A 25538-nucleotide genomic window follows, 5' to 3' on the forward strand; every position below is an offset into this window, starting at 1 on the left:
CGCACGTACACTTTTAGTGAAGATCCTACGCACAGTTTTATAAATGAGACCCGTCTGTGACCTCGTCACCATGATGGAAACCCCCTTAAAACACCATATAACAGAAACTCTCTGCAAATCATTAACCACTGCTACATCTCCCACTTAACAATAATCTTGCACACACACACACACACAAAAAATATATATACCACTTAATTTAAGCAAATACAAAGCATGCTGTGAAAGAAATCCCAGCCCAGTTTCAGTTAAATATAAATTTGTCTAAATTCAAAGAAACAAACTCATAAAACAGTCAAACAATTCAGATTACTTACAATGTGTCAGTTTTATAAACTCAGAAGAAAAAGAAAGTTCTACATAAATATAAAAGATAACTAATTTGTTTAATATAAGTTTGCCCTTCTCAAACCAATGAATTATTTTGAGCTTTTGGGTTTACAGTAAAGATTTCTGCATTTACTGTTGTAGAATCTGAACTCAGCAGGAATGAGGCTTTATGATGCTTTATTGACTTCATAAACCTGTTTTACACACGTCACTCAAACACAGAACCAGGAAACAGGAAGAGTTCGAGAAAGAGAAACTAAAGTGCAGTCGAGCTGTTGTGTGTTTGTGTGTCTCATGCAGTAAAATGGCAGAAGCCAGATTTTCTCAGGATGAGCTCCTGTGTCCAGTGTGTCTGGATCTCCTGAAGGATCCAGTGGCCATTCCCTGTGGACACAGTTACTGTAAGATCTGTATTACAGACTGCTGGGATCAGGAGGACGAGAAGAGAGTCTACAGCTGCCCTCAGTGCAGACAGACCTTCAGTTCAAGACCTGCTTTAGCTAAAAACACCATGCTGGCTGAACTGGTGGAGAAACTGAAGAAGACTACACTTCCTGCTGACTGTTACGCTGGAGCTGGAGATGTGCAGTGTGACGTCTGTACTGGAAGAAAACACAAAGCCGTCAAGTCCTGTCTGGTGTGTCTGATCTCTTACTGTCAAAGTCACCTTGAACAACATGAGAGTTTGTTTAAAGGAAAGAGACACAATCTGACTGACGCCACTGGACGACTGCAGGAGATGATCTGCCAAACACATGATAAACTCCTCGAGGTTTTCTGCCGCACTGACCAGAAGTGTATATGTGTGCTGTGTGCGATGGACGAACATAAAAACCACGACACTGTATCAGCTGCAGCGCAGAGGACAGAGAAACAGGCATGAAACTAGACACTGATGAAATAATGTTGACACTGTTTGACTTTTATGATGCTTATGCTTGCAGTGTGAAACAGAACTTCTGCTTCATGTAAATTCATGTTCAATGGTGGTAAAACTGATCCATCATCCCTTCAGGAGTTTGAACTTCCAGCCATTGGTTATTAATTCTCCTGTCACTGGATTCAACTCTTCTCATGATGATATAGTGAGAGTGTAAAGTGCATCTCTGTTATTGGTTTGTGCTGCAGAAGCAGCTGAAGGAGACGCAGAGGTCGTTCCAGCAGAGGATCCAGCAGAGAGAGAAAGATCTTCAGCAGCTGAGAGAGGCTGTAGAGTCTCATAAGGTGAGTCTGGAGAAGAAGAGAAGTTTGAGAAGTCTCAGTCAGGACTCACTGAAGCTCACTGTGTGATTGTGATGTGTGTCCTAACAGCGCTCTGCACACACAGCAGTGGAGGACAGCGAGAGGATCTTCACTGAGCTCATCCGCTCCATTGAGAGAAGCCGCTCTGAGGCGACACAGCGGATCAGAGATCAGGAAAAGACTGCAGTGAGTCGAGCTGAAGAACGACTGGAGCGACTGGAGCAGGAGATCAATGATCTGAGGAGGAGAGAGGCTGAGCTGGAGCAGCTTTCACACACACAGGATCACATACGGTTCCTGCAGGTAACACAGATCCAGAAGAACAGGATCATAGTGGACAAGAGCAAGAGACTCAGAGAAACATTTGATGAGAGCAGAATGAGCCTCTGACTGAAGTGTTGATCTGTGTGTTCGGTTATGATATAATCATCAGTCAGACTCTCATCTGATCATCTTCACTCACATCTCAACTTTTTTCTGATATCACATATAATGGGGAAATCAGTGAACTTGATGATAGTTTGAGTAATATTCATCAAAGTTGTATCAGATGATCCTCAAAATTAACAGAATTGACGATATTTTCATAATTGTTTGCCTTTAACATGTTGAATCTTCATCTCTAATGTGACATAATGAATATGAGAAGAATGAAGCTGATGGATTGAGGAGAGTTACTGCAGATCATCAAGAGCCGCACACATCTGACAGTAGAGCCGGTTATTGATGAAGTGTGGAGGTGATGAGCTTTGATTTGTGTTTTCTGTAGAGTTTCCAGTCTCTCTCAGCTCCTCCTGAATCTACAGACGTCAATGACAATCCCTTCAGTTCTCTCTCCTCTTTTGATGGCGTGAGAGAATCTGTCCGTCAGCTGAGAGACAGACTGGAGGATTTCTGCAAAGAGAAGAAGATCTCTGACAGAGGTAAAGTCCTGGAGATCCTGCTCTCAGAAATGATCCTCCATCATCTCAGATCATGCCAGAGAAGATCATATTAGAAATGTCTTAGGAACGGATGCAGGGATCATTTTCTCTAGACATGATAATCACACTCTTCATGTCTGTTATTTCCACAGTCACTCTCTCCAACATTGTTCCCAGGACCAGGAACGACTTCCTACAATGTAAGTCACTAAGAAAACCAGCAGAAAACTCTCTGAGTGTGTTCATGTTCTTCCTGGAGAAGTGGAAGAAAACATGACAGAAGAGTTTTATAGTTGATCATGGAAATGATGATTTGCACACGATATCTGCTAAACTGAGACACTGCTGATATATTGAACATGAAGAGTTTAGATCGATTAAAAGATCAGACAGATTCATAATTCCTGATTCTGATGTGTTTTATCTCCATCAGATTCCCATCGGCTCAATCTGGATCTGAACACAGTGAATAAACACCTCCATCTGTCTAAGAGGAACAGAGTGATTACTGGCACTGATCTCATAAAGCAGTCGTATCCTGATCATCCAGACAGATTTGATGGATATAATCCTCAGGTGTTGTGTAGAGAGAGTGTGTGTGGACGCTGTTACTGGGAGATTGAGTGGAGTGGAAGTGTGTTTATATCAGTGTCATATAAGAGCATCAGCAGGAAGGGATCGGGTAATGAGTGTTGGTTTGGACGTAATGATCAGTCCTGGAGTTTGATCTGCTCTTCCTCCAGTTACTCATTCATACACAAAAACATAAAGACTGAACTCCCTGTAAAGCCCATCAGCAGGAGAACAGGAGTGTGTGTGGATAACAGAGTAGGAGTGTGTGTGGATCACAGTGCAGGAACTCTGTCCTTCTACAGCGTCTCTGACACACTGATCCTCATACACACAGTCCAGACCACATTCACTCAGCCGCTCTATCCTGGGTTTGGGGTTTATGGTGGATCAGTGAAACTGTGTTGATGAATCAGAATACACTGCTGAGCAGCTAGGACCTATATTTTATAACATTTTTGTCTGGTCCTTACAAATACAAAAAGTACCTGCACGGTGGAAGCAGTCTACTGTTATTCCACTGAAAAAAAAGCAAAATGCACAGATGGTAGACGATTTTAGACCTGTGGCGCTTACATCATTAGTGATGAAATGCTAAGAAAAACTAGTTAAGAGAGAAATTATGAAAAAGACTGAGAGTTTTTTAGACCCTCTTCAATTTGCGTACAGAAATAAACGAGGTGTAGAAGATGCTGTTGCAACTCTCTTACATTTAGTATTTCAACATTTAGAGAAGCCGAAAACTTTTGTCAAATGACTTTTTATTGATTTTTCATCTGCCTTTAACAATATTCAGCCACATATTTTAGTTGATAAACTTATTAAGGAATTTGGGTTGGATTTTTATTTGGTAGGATGGATTTTAGATTTCCTTGTACAAAGAAGACAGAGAGTCAAAGTAAACGACTGTTATTCTAAATGGTTGGTGTCATCCACTGGGTCACCTCAAGGATGCGTCCTCTCTCCTTTATTATTTATTCTGTACACTAATGACTGTAGGAGTGGTTTTAGTAATAGGCACATCTTAAAATTTGCTGATGACTCTGTAATTGTTAGCTTATTGAGTGAGGAGGATTCTATGCATGGTCCTGTGGTTGATGACTTCGTTGCTTGGTGTCAGAATGCTTTTTTAAAACTTAATGTCTCAAAGACTAAAGAGATGAGTATTGATTTTAGAGTGAGAGGGAAATTGATTGATGATAAGCAAATAATTATAAATGGAGAGGGCATTCAGAGTGTTGAACAGTATAAGTACTTGGGTACAGTATTAGATAGTAATCTGAATTTTTCCGCAAATACTGATGCCTTGTGTAAGAAGGGACAGCAAAGGTTGCATTGTTTGCGAAAATTAAGGTCTTTTAATGTGGATAAAACATTGATGTGTATGTTTTATAGATCCTATATTGAGTCATGTATATCCTATTCATTGATGTGCTGGTTCAATTCTCTGAGTGTGAAAAATAAAAATCGAATTGAGAGGATAGTAAATCAAGGAAATAAAATAACGGGGAGGAAGCAGATGACCATGGCTAAGTTATATCAGAGACAGGCTTTGGGTAAAGCACAGAATATTCTGAAGTTTCTCACCCGCTCTACTATGAGTTCGTACTTTTTCCGTCTGGTAGTCGGTATAGAATGCCGCTTAGTAAAACGAATCGTTTTAAAAATTCATTTGTTCCATCAGCTGTAAAGCTTTTAAATTCTATGTAAATGTATTTATTTGTGAATGCGTATGACCAGTGTTTTTTTTTTTTATGTGTATGCCTGTTTTGCTTCAACCAAATTGCCTTCGGGAAATGAATAAAGAGGAACTGAACTGAACTGAACTGTAGAGAGATTCTACCCATAATGCTTTGAGCTGCATGATAAAACAAACACTGAGATGTTATAGAGTCTCTTACTTTCTCTTTATTACATTAATAACATGTTCAGATTATGGTTGAGTAATTTTAACAGTGTATTGTCCTATCTTTAATCCATAGTATATTAAACTGAATATATAAATAAATTGATAGTCCAGCTGCACGGGTTTTCATAATTATTGCAGATAATATAACAAATGAATAATTATTGATAGGCCTACTTCTTAAAAGGGCTTTGTGTTAGTCTACTGTCTACTGTTAATAATAGAAAAAAAACCTGAATAAACAAACAAAAACGAACAAATTAAATTATTAAATAAATAATATTGACACAAACGCTTTTCTGTCTCATTATTGCAACATCAAACAAATTGACATCATCTCTCTCTCTCTCTCTCTCTCTCTCTCTCTCTCTAATAACTGCAATAATAACTGCATAAAGCCGGGGACACACTCTTTTATGTATGAATTATGTTCGGTTATATTCATATTATATTCGTATTATAAACTCCTTTTTGTTGCAGTGCAGTTTTATTGCATGAGTGTGTGGCGGCGAGGTCGTGGCGGTGCGAAGTCGTGACAAGCTCATCCAGATCACTAGCCCGGTTAAAACCAGATTCTCAGATGTAACTGAGTTATGTGCTCTGGTAAAGCTTCATAGACGAATCGTCTCCAAAGGGGCGTCACCAACGGACGTCGCGGATAGACCCAAAACCAATCAGAGCGATGAAGGAGATGACGTATGCAGAGCGGTGGAGTGTCGTTCTTTGCTCAGTTTTTAACAAAAAGGAAACGTTCAAATCGCTTAAAACAGGCGCGATTGCTGATTCAAACGAGCTGCTCCTTTTTTTTAAACATCTTTGGTTTCATCCGCAAACGTTCTTCCGTTGAGAGCTTGAATAATAGACACTCCAGCCCAGTTGGTGGCGATAATGCACCTTTGCCAAATGCAAGCAAACCACTTGTATACACGCGACCTATGCACGCGACTGCAAACTACAGAAAGAATACAAACAGGCAGTGTTGTAGTCGACCTCACTCGAGTCCGAGTCGACACCGAGACCAGAGAGAGTCGAGTCCGAGTCAAGACCAAGTCCATAGAGAGTCGAGTCCGAGTCGAGTCCGAGACCAGAGACGGTCGAGTCCGAGTCGAGACTGAGACCAGTGAGGGTTGATTACCTAATTTACTTTTATTTACTTAGAGAAATCCTTTTTTTTTTTTTTTTTTACTGAATTTACTTAGAGTTGAATAAAATATGATCAGTTTAGGGTAAAAAGGCCACATAGTAGGTGGTGTTAAAAGTAATTTTATTAGCCTACAATTTGTCAAGCGCAGTTGTGCACTAGAAAATCACCAATTACTGGGCGTGTCAATCAATTTAAAGAAATATTTTATTAACATACATTAATAATCATGAAAAATATTTTGAATTGAACTCGAGTGGAATCGGGAATAAGTCCGAGTCCTAAAAAAAAAAAATGTTCGAGTACGAGTCAATTCCGAGTCCAAATGGACACGAGTCCATGACAAGACCAAGACCATTAAAATATGGTCTCGAGACCGAGTCCGAGACGAGTCCAAGTCTCGAGTACTACAACACTGCAAACAGGCTCATTTCCATTTCCAGGCGGCGGAGTAATAACGGATATAACGGACATCACAGAACATACAATACGAGTCAATGGAGTTGGACAAAAACTATGATAAAACCTGTTGGAAAGCATCTTTTGCAGCGATTTTAGTGTGAGCATATCAGTGAACATCCCAGACCACTCGGTGAGTTTCACGTCTTTGTAAACTAAAGTTTTATGCGTTTTTATGAATGATTGGGGGGGGGGGGGTGCTAACACAGAAACCGAAAATTCTCGTGACAGCAGCATCTGTCGAAAAAACAATCCTAACCAATCTATTTAATCAGAAACGATCTTACTGTAAAACAGGGCTTTAATTGTAAAATACTGAACTTGTCCTTTAAATGCACATATACTGTAGACACTGTTTAGTTTCGGTTACATTGGTTACTGAAAATGTCCTCGTTTTTGTCCACATCGTAAACTTTATTTATATAGAATTTATTTATATTCATAGAAGGACGTGCCCGCGGTTATGTAAATATAAATGTCTCATTCTAAGGTAAGAAAAACATTACGGTTTATTAAGAAAGTTCTTTATACACCACTGAACACATAGTTATGGATGTCCTATTGCATTTATGTTTTTTTTTTTTAAATACTTTTATAAATTTTTACACATTGCACCTTTAAACATTAAACATTAGGCTAATATTGTCTGCAGTGTGTTCACATCACATTTAAGTATCGGTACGGTACGCTTGGAAGCTCGATAGAGGTGGTACCAATGGACGATTTTAATAATGCCTTTACTATCTTTCTGGGCCTTGAAAGTGGCCGTTAAATTGCTGTCTGTGAACGGGTCAGAGACCTCTCAGATTTCATCAAAAATATCTTCATTTGTGTTCTGAAGATGAATGAAAGTCTTATGAATTTGGAAAGGCATGAGGGTGAGTCATTAATTACAGGATTTTCATTTTTGGGCGATCTGACCCTTTAATGTTCTTCCATGAGCATGACTCTGTCCTGAAGCCGTGTGTCGGTGGCATTACTCCACAATCACCACTAGAGGGAGCGTTTGATCGATCTGTGTGGGATGTTGGAGTTCAGACTTGATTGTTATATTTTATTTAGCAAACGTCTTCTACATCTGTGTGACGCTTGCGTTGTGAAATGACAACAGATCAAATATTTTCCCTGCAGATGTGAGCAAGCTTATCGGTCCGATTCCTACAAGATGAGGCAGAAGAGCGTAACTCTCCGCTTGTTATTATGACAGGACATTAATAACGGCACAGCTGAATGCAGGGAGAAGTTGATCGGTATGTTCGAGATGAGTCGATTTTCCAAACGCACAAGATTATTAAATACATCCAGTGTTGGTGAGAGCATTGTGTTTGATTGACAGCTGTCCCTGACGTGTGCTCACACTCCGCTCGCTGTCTTTTGTCTGAAGGGTGTGTCGGTCCTGAACACACTAATACTGGGAGCAGCCGTTCACAATGGAGCAACTGTGAACAGAGTTTGACTGTAGTTTGAGTTCTGGCTTTATCATCATACTGTGTGTGTGTGTGTGTGTGTGTGTGTGTGCGCGCGCGTGTGTGTGTGTGTGTCGCAGTGGGTCACTGCAGTCTGACTGCAACCATATGTTCTGCATCAACAAGTAAAAATAGTCACACAATGACTTGAACACAAGTGTTAATCACAGTGGCTTTACCAAAAGGTACACTGACCTTTGACCCTGAACTCTCAGTCACACCCTGACCTCTGCCCAGATCTGTCTCTACACATTCACACAAACAAAGTGTGTGTGTGTGTCTGTATGTACACAAGCATTTCAAATGTGTTTACAACCTGACAACAGGAACACACACTGTAACTGTGTCATGTGAATCTCTGAGATGTGAATTTGTGCACAAAACAGATGAGATTACTGAATTCAATTGTTTGTATACACAGATATATATATATATATATATATATATATATATATATATATATATATATATGCATTTACAATGGGGTCCAAAATCCCGAGACCACTCATGGAAATTCTATTCATGTTCTTTTCTAATGGATTTATTTTTTTTGTTACAAATTATATTATCATTTAAATTGAATAATTTAGCAGTTTCCTTTAACTACAACAGTATCTCCATGCCAAGTTGTACAACAGCTACAGCAAAATCTAAAATGTGATATATATATATATATATATATATATATATATATATGTATATGTATATGTATATGTATATATATATATATATATGTATATGTATATATATATATATATATATATATATATGACAGCAGAAGCTGAGCGCCACAGATTTGTGTTAAACCCAATGATCATGTTATGTAGCATTTTTACACTGTAAAAAAAAAAAGGGAAAATAAGATTTATTTGTAGAAAAATAAGAAAAAGTTGTTTTTTTTTCAGTGGAAGCAAAGAAAATCTGATGTCACTGCAAAGAGTTCAGATGATCAATGCAACATTGTGACCAAGAAATAGGGCAGAATATAAAATATTTCATATGCATTTTACAGCATACAGACCTTTCTGTAAAACATGTGGGAACATAAACACTTAATTAGTGTAAAATGTGAATAAATCAGTGTGGTTTTAGCCTTGACTGTACTGATGCATGGATATTCATTCAGGTTTATGATGAGAAGAGAAGGTCTCCTACAATCTCTCTCTCTCTCTCTCTCTCTCTCTCTCTCTCTCTCTCTCTCTCTCTCTCTCTCTCTCGGAGATAAAAGGACAGATAGGCTAATAATGAGGACGATTTCTCGCCATAAATGATTCATTCTGCAGCGTTCTGGGAACATGTGAGGATATCAGTGGGTGTTTCGGGGTCTCTCTGGACTCCTGAGTTATTCTGGGAGATAATTAGTGCCTGTATGCCTGCACCGTCACGACACACACACACACTCGCTCACACACTCGCTCGGGTGCGGCGGAACTTCACCTGCGGCGAGTCCCTCCCTCATCCAACATACACGCGCGCACTGACTCACACACACACTCACTTCCGGACACGACTGTGCCAATCCCGTCCTCAGTGTGTGTTTTATCATGCAGCTCGCGCAGATCCACCAGTTCACAGGACTAAAGAACTAAAGGACTGAACTTTAATCCGCGCTCGAGAGAGACTCGTCCGGCTTTTCTCTCTCTCTCCGCCCGGTGTGTGTGTGTGTGTGACAAAGGCGATCCCGTGGGAAAATCACGCGCCTTCACAAAATGGATAAAGGAACGGGACTCCTTCGTCCTGTGATTTTGTTTTTTGCTCTTGGTAAGTTGATTAACGTTAGTTCTTGATCAAGAAACGCCTGTATAACTCAAGTGTTTGTATGTAAATTAGTTTAGATAACAACAACAAAAAAAGTAGTAAGTCATGGAACTAATTTCCTCTAAATACAAGCTCGTTCGTTTTCATCATTAAATAGCCATTCTTAAGATAAACAAACATATATGGTTGTTTCATCTTAATAGGCTATTTTAAGATGAAACTGATCTTGATGTGTTTTAGATCGACCTCAAACTTTATTGATTGATTATTATCGTCAAAAGATATCAGCGCTTGAGATGTTTCCTTTAGTCTGCATTGTGTGATTTAACGAATCGGGTCTTGTCTAATATTGACTAATGTTAGGTGAAGTGATCCAGTGGTTAGTTTGGGTGTATAATGTGTTTACTGCAGCAGAGAGAGAGTAAACCTGTTTTAAACATCGTGTTTGGGCTATCAGTGGTTTTGCTTTAGGACTAAAGTTACTCCCCAAGTCCTAAAGCAAAACCACTGATAGGCCATACTAATCATGATGTTTGAAAAACAGGTTTAAGTGCCAAAGTTTACCTTTCAAATGACCTTAAAATCAAACATTAAATGACTATTAGGCGACTGTAAACCGTATGAGTCCAATAATATAGCTTTAAAGTATTTCTTAAATGTAAATTTTTTGCTCTCGACACAATAATTCACAAAAGGTGTTTATTTATTGAATAATTCGTTTCCCAGATTTCTCAGATAGAATAATATTTGAGTTTACATTGACAAATAGATTACATGTGGTCCTTCATTGTTGAATGTTTGGTTATATGCTTGATTTGGGGATGAGGGAATCTTAGCATCTGCTTGAAAACTTCTACAACCTGACATGAATTTGTGCTAAAGGACTGTAAAGTTTTTCTGAATTCAGATCTGTGCTGATAATTTGTGTTGTCTTATCTGGCTCATTCCCTGCTCATCATTCATAATCCGCTCATATCTACTTTCACTGTGTCCTGGTGTAAGTACTGTAGTAGTGTTTGACCTCAGTTGCTTGACAGCAGGTTTTATTGTAGCATATATTTCTCTAGTGTCTACAGTGTTTGTCTTCCGAGTCCTCCACCTTACGAGAACAACCGATCCCTCATGAGGAAACGAGTTGTTACATGTCGCCTTCTCTCAGTTTTGGTTTCTGTCCCTCTGTTCCTCTCTTCTTCTGGTTCGTCTGTGGGTTTGTGTTCGTCTGCTGATGTAATTCGCCTCGCGGCACTTAATAACCCAATAACATGTTAATATTCACCATTAGTTGCGACTGCATGTTTTTATTCCAGTGCTTTGAACCTAATATGGTCATTTGCAATAAACATTTCCATGAACAGACGCGTCTCTTTGAAGTTTACAGATGAACGCCTTGAAAATGGACAATTTTGTCTTATGGAAAACGGAGTACAAATATTGATGACTCATCCTGTACTCGGGATTGATCATTTCCTCTGACATCACACTTTCTGTCTTCATGGTTGCTTAGTGTATTGAGTGCCATGGTTTGGACAAACGTGATTGAATTTGGTTTTTATGACTTCAACCCCTGGGCCTGTTTTTGTCAAAAGGTTTAATCCGGATAAAATTGATCCGGATTGATTTAGTAATCCTTTTTCGTGATCATGTAATCCAGTTTACTTTTGAGCCAGTCGCCAGTCCTTTTTCAAAGCAGCATCGGATTGGATCAATCTGATCTGGATAGGAATTTTTCAGGATCACCAAATCTGGTTAAGCAGTGCTCAAACAGGATAGGAAATCACAATGTAGAACTATAGATATATAAAGAGTAACAGGTAGACAAAATGAGTAATAAACTCTGTACATTGAGGATATTTATAAGTCTCAAATATAGATGTATTGAATAAAAAAAAAACGTAATGTCAAATACTCCACAATAATTTCAGACTTCCTCATCTGATGTGGACAAATTGCATGCATCACTAAAAAATATTCTAAAAACAAAAATGTTTGCGATTGTGATGAATATATATATATATATATATATATTATACACACACCAACATGACGTTTTGGTCATTTTTGACAGCTGTTTGGGGTATTATTTTATTTTATTTCCAAACTCTTTCTACTTTGCTGCCTACCTAATCACTGTAGCCTGACGGATGAACAAATAAAATAAAAACTTATGAATAAGATCTTGTAAGATAGTGCATGACCCAAATATAGTATTTTTTGATACATTTTTAAAGTTTTCATCACATTTGGGCATGAAATCCACACTGAATCCACCCTTCTGATGGGATCAGTTTAATCAAGATTTTTTGATCCAAATCCTTACACAAAAGTCCTGAAAAACCCAAACTAAAGGTTTGATCTGGGTCAAAACCAAGTTTGGATTACCTGATCTAGTCCGATTATGTAATCTGTTTCTTTCTTTTGGAAAAAACCCATTTTCAAGATTTGATCCAATCCGTTATCCAAAATGAAAATTTGAAAAACCGGGCCCCGGGGTTTCACATCTGGTCCCAGACTAAAATTGCATGTTTGAGCTGGTTTAACTGAAAGTAATACATCTTAAAATATGTCAGTGCCATTGTTTTATCTCAAGATGCACCAGTAATGTTTGTAGGCGCATTAATAAAAGCTACTTAAATATCCTAATTGCACTAAGGTCCAATCCTGATTTAATCTAAGCCCTGTCTGTAAACCCATGCTGAAATTATTTTGGTCGGGTGATTATTTTTTTAATCTTATAACTTTTAAAAATGGCTAACGTTAAATGTCAAAGTGACATTCAGAGTAAAATCAAACATCTGGAGTTAAATAAATAAGGTGGTTTCTTTTAACGTAGAAATCTTTGGTGTAGTTTTTATTAGGGATGCACCGATAGTAACATTTTCGTAGATACCGATAATTCTTTATTTGAAAGTTAAAAACCGATATATTGGCAGATTAATCTAAATCCCAATTTTATATACTTTTTGAGAGCCTGATTACAAAAAAGTCAAGTCTCAACATTAAAATCAATGTCCAAATCACACTGTTATAATGTTCTCATTTTTACTTTATGTAGCCTGCATGTTGCAATGAACTGTATTTTCCTTTTTTGAAATTATTCCAATCACAAGCATAATTCAAAACTATCATGGTGAATGGTGAAGAGTCTCAGCTGAAGGAAATCATACATTATTTATCTGCTTTTTTAGCGGACATGTTTTATTATCAGGCCGATAACGACAACATTACAAATTAACATTATCGGCCGATATATTGTGGACGCCACTCTCAAAGTGGACGTCACTCTCTCTTTTTTTTTTTAAATGAATAAAGTCAAAGGTAAATGCTTGAAATTAGTTTTCTATACAAACATACATTGTGCCTAAATCTCTTTTTTTCACTTAATAAAAACTGTTTTAAACAGATGAGCTGAACAGGGCAGTGAAGAGAAAAAACAATCAAAGTGTCTTGCATACAAACAGTATTGTTTATAAGTATCCCAGGATGCTTTGCGTGGGTGGTGACTGTGTGTGTGCTGGCAAAATATTTTTGTGATCACTTGCATTTGCCATAGTTTTGATGACTTTACTTGTATTCTATAATGTGTAGATACTGTAGTTGTCCATATCTGATCTCTCGTGTGTTCTCGTCTCAGTGTTGTTCAGCGAGGGCCGTGTGGTGAAGGTGCAAGTCGGTCCTCTGGTGCATGTCGAGGGACAGGCCGTCTCCATCCGCTGCAACGTGTCCAACTACGAGGGGCCCCGGGAGCAGGATTTTGATTGGTCCATGCTCCAGGCCGGTGGTAAATTACTCAATCTCATCTCCACCCTCGACGAATCCTTCATGGACTCCTCAGTGAGGGACCGGGTCAACAGCGGGGACATCAGTTATGAGAAGCTGACCGATAATTCAGTGGAGCTCAGGTTCAAGAAGGTGCGAGCGACAGACAGCGGTGTGTATCGCTGCGGCACCCCGAGCACAGACTCCGTCATCAGCGGGAACTACCATGCCGATGTGGAGCTCAAGGGTGAGTGGCAGACGCTTTATCAGACGCTTTACCAGACGCTTTACCAGGCGCTTTACCAGACGCTTTACCAGACGCTTTAGCAGACGCTTTACCAGACGCTTTAGCAGACGCTTTAGCAGACGCTTTACCAGACGCTTTAGCAGACGCTTTACCAGACGCTTTACCAGTCGGTTTACCAGACGCTTTAGCAGGCGCTTTACCAGACGCTTTACCAGACGCTTTACCAGACGCTTTACCAGACGCTTTACCAGACGCTTTAGCAGACGCTTTACCAGACGCTTTACCAGTCGCTTTACCAGACGCTTTAGCAGACGCTTTACCAGACACATTACCAGACGCTTTAGCAGTCGCTTTACCAGACGCTTTAGCAGTCGCTTTACCAGACGCTTTAGCAGACGCTTTACCAGACGCTTTACCAGACAGTTTACCAGACGCTTTAGCAGACGCTTTACCAGACGCTTTACCAGACGCTTTACCAGACGCTTTAGCAGGCGCTTTACCAGATGCTTTACCAGACGCTTTACCAGACACTTTACCAGACGCTTTAGCAGGCGCTTTACCAGACGCTTTACCAGACACTTTACCAGACGCTTTAGCAGGTGCTTTACCAGACGCTTTACCAGACACTTTACCAGACGCTTTAGCAGACGCTTTACCAGACGCTTTACCAGACACTTTACCAGACGCTTTAGCAGGTGCTTTACCAGACGCTTTACCAGACACTTTACCAGACGCTTTACCAGACACTTTACCAGACGCTTTAGCAGACGCTTTACCAGACGCTTTACCAGACGCTTTACCAGACGCTTTACCAGACACTTTACCAGACGCTTTACCAGACACTTTACCAGACGCTTTAGCAGGCGCTTTACTGGACGCTTTAGCAGTCGCTTTACTAGACGCTTTACCAGACGCTTTACCAGACGCTTTACCAGACGGTTTACCAGACGCTTTAGCAGGCGCTTTACCGGACGCTTTACCGGACGCTTTACCAGACGCTTTACCAGACGCTTTACCAGACGGTTTACCAGACGCTTTAGCAGGCGCTTTACCAGACGCTTTACCAGACGCTTTACCAGACGCTTTACCATACACCACTGGCTTTATGGGTGTTGCGCATCATAGTACCTAGGACTATTTTCGGAAGTTCCTGTTTTTTGGCGTGTACGCTCCTCAGGAACGATTTTAGTTCGTGAAACTCTTTTGGAGGAACTGATTAACTCCTTCTTCAGAGTCGGTCTAAACCAGCACTATAGGAAATACAGTGACGTTAGTGTTCGCTGATGGCCGAACGCACGTCAAACACCAGTACCCGCCGTTTTTAATAAAGCCGCGTAAACACACAGATTATAGCCTGTATATTTACTCCAGAATCTAACTCTATGAACATGTAAAACAGTGATAGATGGAGCTCTTAAACTCTACGCTGAGGAGAAAATCCAACTCAACTTGAGGGACCGAGAGAAACATGATTATGTATTTCTGCTCAGCGACACTAGACATCAACCACACGCCATACGCTAATACCCTTTCATAACTGTCTACTATCTAATAATGTATTAAACAGGACTGTTAGACAGATCATAACTAATGAACAGAGAATGTGAGTCACGACAAGCGTGTCTTACGAGTTCATACTGGAGGTGCGACCAGGAAAAAGTTGGAAAATAAACTATTGTTTCTCTGGGAATCCCCCTGGTGGCGAGTTCATATAACTGAGTTCCTAAAACTACCCAGTGCAAAAGCCCCTTGTAAGCTTGTGTGAGACTAGAAAAGCAGGTTCATTTATTCATATTCTGCTCCCGACTTCAACAGTCCCGCTCCATCTGCCAGACCAAGCTGAAATCATTTATTTATAATAAAAATGTTGCAACGACTTTAGAATATACAAAGAGGAAATTGATACGCTTGTATATTGACTGCTATTTTGGCATTTGGAGATTATCAGTTAATAACTCAGAAGTGGCTGTACTGCATATCCTGTGCATCTGTGCACCGGGTGAATATTAGTATCGCAACGGGTCATTTAGATTCTGTGTTTTAAGTTATTCAAAACTTGCGTGTCTTTATTTGTTATAGTTAAGTTGAGTTGTATATTTAGCCGTTACTTGTATCAGCTGCATGTGCTCGAGAAGTCTGTGTTGGCACGGACAAGCCCATATAGGTCCAGTGATCAGAGAAACTAAGGAATTATCTAATGCGAATGTAAATTAAACAGCAGAGGACTATCCTAACTGGCTGACATAAACATGAGTTGATGAAAGTAGAAAGCAGGCTTCTCCTACACTTCAGCTTGCCCGTAAATAGAAATAATATCTTTCCTTTTCCCGTTGGAACAATTTATTGAGGTTCATCAAAGTTATACATCAGGCTTTTATGTGTAATATAGTGAGAATATAGAGGGGAATAATCAGCTCAGTTTTATTTAGACGCCCAAACTGAGCAAAAATATGCAATTTTGTGCAGACATTGATTTACCTGGACACAAAGTGAGATGTACGTCGGATGCAGGAGGACATTCAGGAGGACATTTCCAGGACATTCAGCCCTAGATACTTGTAACGTAAATCAATGAGATCTTTATAACAGTACAGCAGATACTGACATAAAACCAAATATAACTATATTTGCCAATAATAAGCCTTTGTAAGATGATATTTAAAATGCTTAGTTTTGTAGATTTAAAGCGTATAATGATGATTGAGGGATGAACAAATACACCTTCCTGATGATCATATTTGACATTCATGATTTTTCTAATAAAGGACGATAAGTGAAGCTGCTTCAGTAAGTGTTCATCTTGAAATATTCCTAACAATATCAAAGTTATTCTAGTGTTTCCTTGATAAATCAGAGCAGATTTGACACAGAAAGACACGAGCTGACGGAGGACGTGTGTGTACAGTTACACTGAAGACTTTAACTGGATACAACCGTGTGAAATATCAGTGCGAGACGAACGACTGGACGACACAGCACTTCCTCAACACTGTGTGACTATATAAAACCTAGCCTACCCGAGCAGACCGGTTCACCATGAACTGCGTAATCGCTCATAGGGTTGATCTCAACGAATCGCACAATTTGAGATTACTGATATTTGAGATTATTCTGTAAATTCCATTAGATTTGTGTTAAATAACTCATTTGATCTCTTGAACTAAGTTTTATCAATGTTAAATATTCAAATTCATAAAGAGATCTGAAGATAAATGAGCATGAAGTTGATTCCTGTGCAGTTTGCTGATGTTGATCCTGTGTATCAGATACAGTCCATTTACATGTTTAAACTAGAAGCGCAAAGGAATGTGATTCGCTGCGAGGCTTGAAGTGTCACACAAATACAAAGACTTGTTCTTTGTTCAGAGTGAAAGTCTGTGGAGGTCTGACGCTTCTATATAGATGAGATGGACAAAGTGAACTCATCCGCACCGACTAAGAAAAATATCAGCGCAGGGATAAAGTCTTTTATCCCAAAATAAAATACAACAAATCTTTATTGACTCGCTCACTTTAGAGTCTCTAAACCGATGTGCTGTTCTTGTCTTTTCTAAAACATCAGTTTGACTCTGTAAGAGTACAGTAAAAGTAGTCCGTATTGACTTGTACATCCCGAAGACACTTGATAGGCTTGTGTGCCGATTACTGATTATAGATCTGACTGATCCTGCATTATCTGTAGGGTTTCTGGGTCAGTAAATGACATCATGTTCCCGTCGAAGTGACAATCCCTTTCATTTATAGATTTAGAGATTGAGAAGAGCGTTAAGGACGCAGGAATTTCCCTAAAACTTTAACCGATAGAGACTGACACTGACAGACACAGAGCGTGAGAGAGGTCAAGGGTCAAGCGCTAACTGGCTCGTTTAGCCTGTTCTAACCACAGTTCAGCAGAACTAGATCAACTTGAGTCGAAAGTGTGAGGAAACAAGCGACTGAAATGTCCCTTCTGTTCTTCATGTGATCATGAGTTTAGGAGCTTCAGAATGAAAGTTTCAGAAATAAACACAATACATTTTATATTTATTTTATATAATTTTTTTGAAGATATTTGTTTTGGCCTGAAAGGAGTTGAAAGTTTGCATTTATTTGACCAAATATGGAGTAAAGAGTAAAACTATAAACTATTATTCCAGTGTAAATCATCTGTTTTCTATATAGCAAAGTGTAATTTATCCCTGTGATCAAAGTCCAGCATCATTACTCCAGTCTTCAGTGTCACATGATCCTTCACAAATCACTCTAATATGATGATCAAGAAACAGTGTAATCTCACATGTATGTTTTTTCTTCATCATATCCCAGTAATATTGTATTAGTGCTGATTCCAGCTGTCTTGTTATTGTCTTGTGCTATTTCTGCAACAAAATTACAATTTTGAAGAGCCAGACCGGGTTGAAAATAACATTTTGAGATTGGGGTGTGATTATCTGTTTGTCCTAACAATGGAAGACAGGTCTGGTGACGTGGAAATCGCACACTTCACCTGTAGAACCGCACATCTCCTCCTCCGTCTGCTTTAAAGCTGCAGTGTGTAATTTCTAGCGCATCTAGTGGTGAGGTTGTGAATTACACCCAACAGAAGTTACGGTGGCCGACAGGAAGTGATGTCGTCTGAGACAGCAGAGAGTCGCCAGTTGAGGTTTCTTTACAAAGATAAATTAAGAAATTAGGTTTCCATAATTCAGTAAAAAATGTTATTCCGACTATTATGGTAACGTGTTCATCATCGTGTCAGTGTTTTATTCGCTGACTTGAAGAACAACATTAGTGACGAAACGCGTTTGTCCGTTCAGGGCCACCATAGAAACATGTCGATGTAAGGCGACCCGCGGTGTGTGTGTAGAGAGAAATGTCTCGTTCTAAGCTAATAAACACATAACGGTTCATTAAGTGAGGTCTTCATACACTACTGAAAGGGTTAGTTCACCCAAAAATGAAAATTCTGTCAGTATTTACTCACCCTCATGTTGTTCCAACCCCATAAGACCGTCATTCATCTTCGCAACAGAAATTAAGATATTTAAGATATTAAGATCACTCCTGCATACTAGTCCATAGGCTTCTTGAGGGAATGACTCTTGCTGGCCTCCAAAAGTCATTAAAGACATCGTTAAAATAGTCCAAGTGACTACAGTCGCTCAATCTTAAGTTTATCAAACGACGAGAATACTCGTGCAAAAACAAACAAAAATAACGACTTTATTTCAACTATTCGTTTATTTCTCCCTCTGCGTGAGTCAGGATACTAGTTTAATAGCGTAAGCTTCTGTTATTGTACGTCACACGCATCACACACACATGACCAGCGTCGGCCAATAGTGAGCCTACGTGTGACGTAGCTCTACGCAATCACACTACGTTAACTGACTACAGGCTCATGGAGAAGGAAGTGAATAGTTGGAATAAAGTCGTTATTTTTGTTTGTTTTTGCGCACAAAAGTGTTCTCGTTGTTGATAAACTTAAGATTGAGCCCCTGTAGTCACTTGGACTATTTTAACGATGTCTTTAATGACTTTTCGGGGACAGCAAGAGTCATTCCCTCAAGAAGCCTATGGACTGTATGCAGGAGCGATCTTAATATCTTAAATATCTTAATTTGTGTTGCGAAGATGAACGAAGGTCTTACGGGGTTGGAACAACATGAGGGTGAGTAAATAATGACAGAATTTTAATTTATGGGTGAACTAACCCTTTAACACACAGTTGTGTATATGATATTGCATTTCTGTAACAGATGCTACTGTATATCCCACAATGCACATGTTAAAGTGTCCTCTGTTGTCTACAGTGATCGGGGACAGTCTGAAGGTTTCTCCCGCCATCCCCAAGTCCGCGGTGTCCGAGGGAGAACCCCTGGAGCTTCAGTGCAACGCGACGCGAGGCTTCACAGAGCACACTTTCCTCTCCGTGTCCTGGTCCCTCAGAAGAGGCGGCACCGACCCGCTCGAGGACATCCTGACCTTCGGGCCGGATGATAAGATCAGTGTCGGCAGCAACTACACGCAGCGCTACACGGACGGGGGGCTGCGCTTGGACCTTCGAGGAGGGGGGTTTTACGGACTAGTCCTGAAGAGAACGAAGCCGTCAGACCAAGGGCAGTACGTGTGTGCGGCCCAGGAGTGGGTGAGGCAGGGGGAAGAGGGAAGAAGATGGAGGAAGATCCTGGAGAAGTCCGAGGACATGGGGAAGGTTGTGGTTACGCCCACAGGTGAGTCCCGGCTCTCTCTCTTCTCAGGCTGTACTGGATATTGTGACTACGATCATGGGACTTGATCAGTGAAACATTGGGAAGCTGATGAATCCTGAATAGGGCTGGGTACAGAGTTTGGTACTTTTTAGGTACCGACTGTATTGTCTCGGTACTAGCGAGTATCGAAACATGTCTTGTTTTTCGGTACCAAATTTCGGTACCTAAGTGGTTAAATGATTAGGAAACAGAAAACTTTAGCATTGGTGCTTTTTTTACATACTCAAAATATGAGCGTGAAAAAGTCAACAAACTGAAAAATAAAATGAAAATTTAGGTAATATTATATTATTAAAACTGGTTGCATAAAATTGGTATCGAAAAAGGTATCGTTCAGGTACCGGTATCGGTTCAAGGTATCGGTATCGAATATTTTGTTCAAGGTGTCGGTATCGAACATTTTGTTACGATACCCAGCCCTAGTCCTGAACCTTGACATGACTGTGAGATTGTGGGTTAAAATGAAGCTGATATTATGCCATATGAGTAATGTGCAGTGCTATTATGAAATATGATTTGTTCTCCATTTTTGATGACTTGAGATAAAGATGTGACAACATTTCCAGAAAGAAATAGCAAAATAAAATTAAGTGGCCTTGATCCTTAAAGTCCACATGTATCAACTTTGACTTTAAGACATTAAGTTAAATATGGGGTTAAATGAACTAATGCTCTAACTAGGGCTGGGTAATAAATATCGATTTCTCGATATTAATCGATTCTCGTTTTTACGAACCGATATCGATTCTTAAATCTCAACAATCGATTAGTCATCCTGTTTCATTTGAATGAATGGATCATTGTATCGCGGCTGCGCGCATCCAACAAATCGCAATAATCGTTGTCATTTGTTACTATTGATATGAAACAAAGTCTCAATTTTCAAATTCAAAAACATAAATAGTGTTTTGTTTTGGCGCTGTGGCGTGAGATCGCTCTGCAGTCTTAACCAATTGTTAAGGCAAAAATTCAATAAAACAGACATCGCTGCGTAAGAGACACTTCAGAGTCAAATTAATAAAAGAAAAGAGAAGTTTATTCTTGCATGAATAGGCCCAGTCGCTAACACAGATTGGTACACTGTGAAGAGAGTGACGCCCAGAACACAGGCCGGAGTCTGTCTTTAAAGCTCTTCCAAGGTTATTCACTACAGGCCAAGCCTCCCTGTAAAATTCCACAAGCAATGGATTCAAATGCTAGGTTAGATTTACCGCTAACCCCCTCTATCCTCCCCAGTCTAAGATGACCTCTGACCCGGCCGGTTGTCTGGTAATTCCCAAACACTGTAAATCATCGTCATAATTGCACATGTTTGGACCAAACACGCCAAATTAAACCATGCAAGTGCAGGGCATTATGGGTATTCCCTATCAGTAATAGATGAAATAATATGAAATTTAAAGTGTTTCTAGCTTTATAAAAGCAAAGTTTGCTTCGTAGCTAAACGCAGTATCACAATACCATACCATCATGTTTCTAATTAAGATCATACAGCTCAGATCTGCATCTGCTACGTGTGTTTTGGTACGGTAGATTCGCCGTCTGAGACTGAGATTATAATGGTTGTCTGGGTTACACGAACTGCTACTTTAACTGTTTTTCATTAATGCTGGGATTTGTAGGAGAAGTGATTGCCTGTAGACTTCAGACAGGAGACAATGGCGCTTTCTGAGTCCCTGTTATTATGAAGCATTATGAACAATGATAGCGAAGTCTACGGGATTTCCAGACTGTAGCTGTGACCTTTTATTACAGCCCTCCTGCCTCTTTCACGAGGCTCTCGCTGCAGTCAATGTGCTCATTTCAGCTCCGCTGGCCGTGGCATACACATATTGCCAATCCCTGAACATATTCAAAGTTAGACTGTGTAAATATGCCCAGTGTAGTGCACCAAAAAGTACAGTTGGATCAGTTAATCGTTAATCGAACGAAAAGGTTGATCAAGTAATGATTAATTGATCATTTGCATCCCTACTTTGGATAAAACCATCTGTCAAATGCATAAATGTGAATGTAATGTACTTTACCCTACATCAACTCTAAACTGTGTAGTAATACTAGATGTGGAGAGCAGGCAGTTTTAACTGTGGTGTGTGTGTGTGTGTGATGGAGTGTGTTTTGTTTGCAGTTGACCCTGATTTTATCTCGGTTCCTGACCCTCTCACCGGCCTCCAGACGTGTGTGTGTGTGTGTGTGTGTGTTTACCACTACACTTCACCCCTCCTGCATGAGAGCAGATCTCGTTTTAGAAAGCTGTATTTGATCGTACGAATACAAGAGCGTTTACATACACTGGGAATACTTCAGATTTGAAAACAGTTTCTTCTACAATAAGTTGATCAAAATTGACAATAAAGACATTTATAATGTTAAAAAAATAAATGCTGTTCTTTTGAACTTTCTATTCATAAAATAATCTTAAAAAAATCAAATGTATCGGTTTCCACATAAATATGAAACAGTAAAACACTGATAATAATCATAAGTGTTTCTTGATCATCAGATCATCATATTAGAGTGATTTCTGAATGATCATGTGACGATGAAGACTGAGAAGATTCTGTTTTCATCACAGGAATACATTACACTTTACTGTATATTCACATAGAGAACAGAAGATTTACACGTGAATAATATTCCACAGTTTTACTGTGTTTTTTTTATTCAATAATGCAGCCTTTCAAAAACATTTTAAATGAATCATCATTATTTATTCCAAGCTTTTGTCTGACAGTGTGTCTCCACATCCACTTTGTGTTGTGTTCATGTCTCTGATCATAGTTCGCTGCCAGCGGAGGTGATGAGGATAATCTGTTATCTGTGAATGATTGATCAGGCCTTGTCCTGCTGGACTGACAGTCTCTTTATTTACAGTGTCAGATGACGGAAAGAGAAGTGAAACGTTTCTTGTTTAACATGTAAAGTAGGGCTGGGCAGTATAGCTGACAAATGGACACAATCTTTTGTTTTCATCGAGGCTTTATATATTTGATAAGATAATGTGTGTGTTCAGATGTGCTGACTTAAGTTGTATTAATCAACCGTTTGTCTTCTAACTCACTTTATAATGACCTTGTTGTGTCAAAATGGTGAGATGTACAAGTGCGCTGGTGAGATGTGAATAAGGTGATAATGTGAGCGCGAACAAGTAGGCTACGTGTACATATTGAAGAGAAGAAAATGGTTCGTGTTTGTGATTCTTCCGGAAACAATGGACCATATGAGATTCTGCACAGTTCAGCGCACTTGGATCGGCGTTCGTAGATCGACTGGTAGAGACTATTTTTCAAAGATGGCTTCTTCCTGTATTCGCGAAGTTGACTGTGTGTATAAAATATCTTCTTATTAAACTGTGTGGACACTGACAAAGTTCTCAATGCTTCGGTTTGAATGTAGGGACCCTTGTTATGCTGTTGTGTTACTGTGGGGCTATTTTTAGCCTTGTTAGTGGTAATAACAAGCGATTTTTATTTGTCATTACTCTATGCCCTATATACTAGCATTATACTAGCGTTATAGGCTAAACTGTTTTTAGAGATACAACTATTTACATTCGGCAATCATGAAAACAAATCTCAGATAACGGTTGACTGTGTAATCAGACCAAAGGTTCATTTTGCGCCGGAGTTCTCCTTTAAACAAAGCAGTCTAAAATGAGGAACACCACAGAAAATAACAGCACACAATATCTGCAGTCCATAAAGCGTATAGTACACAATCATAGACAGATCTGGATTAGTTAAGGGCTTGTGCCTCAAGGGAAAGTTAACAAGCATACATTTGCCTTTATTCTCTCTTTCTGTTAAGTGTAGGCGTCACACCCTCTGAACAAATACACTTTAATGAATAGTAGTTTTACTGAGCTTCGAAACGTCTTCATTACTCCTGTTCGTTTTCAGGGATTTCCAGTAGATTGCATTTTCACTTCACGTGACTCTGATAATTACTTGTATAGTCAAGTCACATTTATTTATATAGCGCTTTTCACAATACAGATTGTATCAAAGCAGCTTCACACTGATAACATGAAAGTAGCACAACACAGATCAACAACATTGCTAACCACTAAATAACCCCAACTAAGCAAGCCAAAAGCAAGGCGACAGTGGCAAGGAACCAAACTCCATCAGATTGGATGGAGAAAAAACCTTGGGAGAACCCAGACTCAGTCGGGGGCCAGTTCTCCTCTGGCTTACATTCATATTGTTTAAATATAAATATTGTTTATGAATCAAACGGCGCCATAACATATCGCAGGCGTTGAGTCGTCTCATCACAGGCGTTGGGGCATCCGAAATCCCCGTGAGAGGCTGGACACAAAACTGGACCTGACGAACGCCATTTTTCTCGGGACAAGCGTCCCGAGATAACAGCAGAAAGGCAGATGGGAAATAATTAGCATAGCTGATGTTCATAATGATTTCCGTTATAACTCACAAACTCTCCGTAACCCGAACTCTCCGCAACCCAACCATACGCGCCGACCCGTTTGTCTAAGAGGCTGTCGAGCCCCACTGGTGCGTTAAGCAGTTTCAGTGGCAAACGGTTCCGTATGGCGTAACAGAGGACTAGAAGGTAAGCATTATGTGAATGCTTGACTAAAGAGATGCGTCTTTAATCTAGTTTTAAACTGTGTCAGCGAGTCAGAGCCTCGGACCGTATCGGGAAGGCCATTCCAGAGTTTTGGAGCTAAATGCGAGAACGCCCTCCCTCCTTTAGTGGACTTCGATATCCTAGGAATGACCAGAAGCCTTGAATTTAGTGATCTTAAGGAACGCGGTGGATTGTAGGGCGAAAGAAGGTCCGTTAAGTACATAGGTGCTAAACCATTTAGGGCTTTATAGGTCAGTAGCAGTATTTTGTAGTTGATGCGGAACTTAATAGGCAACCAGTGTAGAGATGATAAAATCGGTGTTATATGATCATGTTTTCTTGACCTAGTAAGAACTCTAGCAGCTGCATTTTGTACTAACTGTAGCTTGTTTATTGAGGATGCAGGACAACCGGCTAATAAAGCATTACAGTAATCTAGTCTCGAGGTCATGAATGCGTGAACTAATTTTTCTGCATCAGAAATAGATAGCATGTTACGTAGCTTATATAGTCATAATTATTGAGTCATACCCTAATTATCTAATTACGTCACACAAATAGTGTATTTAAATAATGAAATGTCAGTCGTGCTACAGGACCAGCTGCACATGTGACATCAAATATACCCTGATATAATATTTTGCATGAATGGACTGTATTTCCTGACTGTACTATGACGGGATGGTGTATTAAAGCCTGGTTTCTCAGTCTCTCTACTAATGTCTTACTGTGAAACATTACAGCTCATGTAAATGTGTGTGTGTGTCTACAAAGCGCTGGTTGCGTGCTCGTTCTGCCGCCGGTGAGAGGAGACTCATGTCAAGGGTTTCTGTGCTTTATTTCTGAAGTCTCGTCTCCCTGAACGTTAAATGTTAATCAGTGTTTTGCATATTGAA

General features: G+C 39.7%; 2 protein-coding genes across 3 annotated transcripts in view; both read left to right on the forward strand.

Annotated features, from left to right (window-relative positions):
* Positions 1-25538, forward strand: part of ptgfrna (prostaglandin F2 receptor inhibitor a) — a 121840-nt gene that overhangs the window by 70858 nt on the left and 25444 nt on the right. Inside the window, exons 1-3 of one of the 2 annotated variants that reach the window (XM_089132912.1) lie at positions 9475-9798; positions 13427-13798; positions 19591-20010. The exons of the other annotated variant lie outside the window; for it this stretch is intronic. Coding sequence (XP_088989038.1) covers positions 9747-9798; positions 13427-13798; positions 19591-20010 — 844 coding nt within the window. The 5' untranslated portion in view covers positions 9475-9746. Of the gene's footprint in view, positions 1-9474; positions 9799-13426; positions 13799-19590; positions 20011-25538 lie in introns of those variants that run through there. 2 annotated transcript variants of the gene reach the window in all.
* LOC120470583 (E3 ubiquitin-protein ligase TRIM16) lies at positions 559-5249 on the forward strand. Its single transcript, XM_089132919.1, has 6 exons — positions 559-1207; positions 1459-1554; positions 1642-1875; positions 2342-2495; positions 2648-2695; positions 2929-5249. The coding sequence occupies exons 1-6, from the start codon at positions 635-637 to the stop codon at positions 3471-3473; spliced, it is 1650 nt and encodes a 549-aa protein (XP_088989045.1). The 5' UTR covers positions 559-634; the 3' UTR covers positions 3474-5249.

Source organism: Pimephales promelas, chromosome 7 (genome assembly GCF_988280905.1).
Source record: "Pimephales promelas chromosome 7, fPimPro1.hap1.1, whole genome shotgun sequence".
NCBI classification, from domain to species: domain Eukaryota; kingdom Metazoa; phylum Chordata; class Actinopteri; order Cypriniformes; family Leuciscidae; genus Pimephales; species Pimephales promelas.

Excerpts from the sequence above, each read along its gene's own strand:
- LOC120470583 (XM_089132919.1), top strand. The coding sequence starts at position 635 with ATGGCAGAAGCCAGATTTTCTCAGGATGAGCTCCTGTGTCCAGTGTGT. Across the intron at positions 1,208-1,458 it reads CGCAGAGGACAGAGAAACAG|AAGCAGCTGAAGGAGACGCA; the intron begins GCATGAAACTAG and ends TTTGTGCTGCAG. Across the intron at positions 1,876-2,341 it reads ATCACATACGGTTCCTGCAG|AGTTTCCAGTCTCTCTCAGC; the intron begins GTAACACAGATC and ends TGTTTTCTGTAG.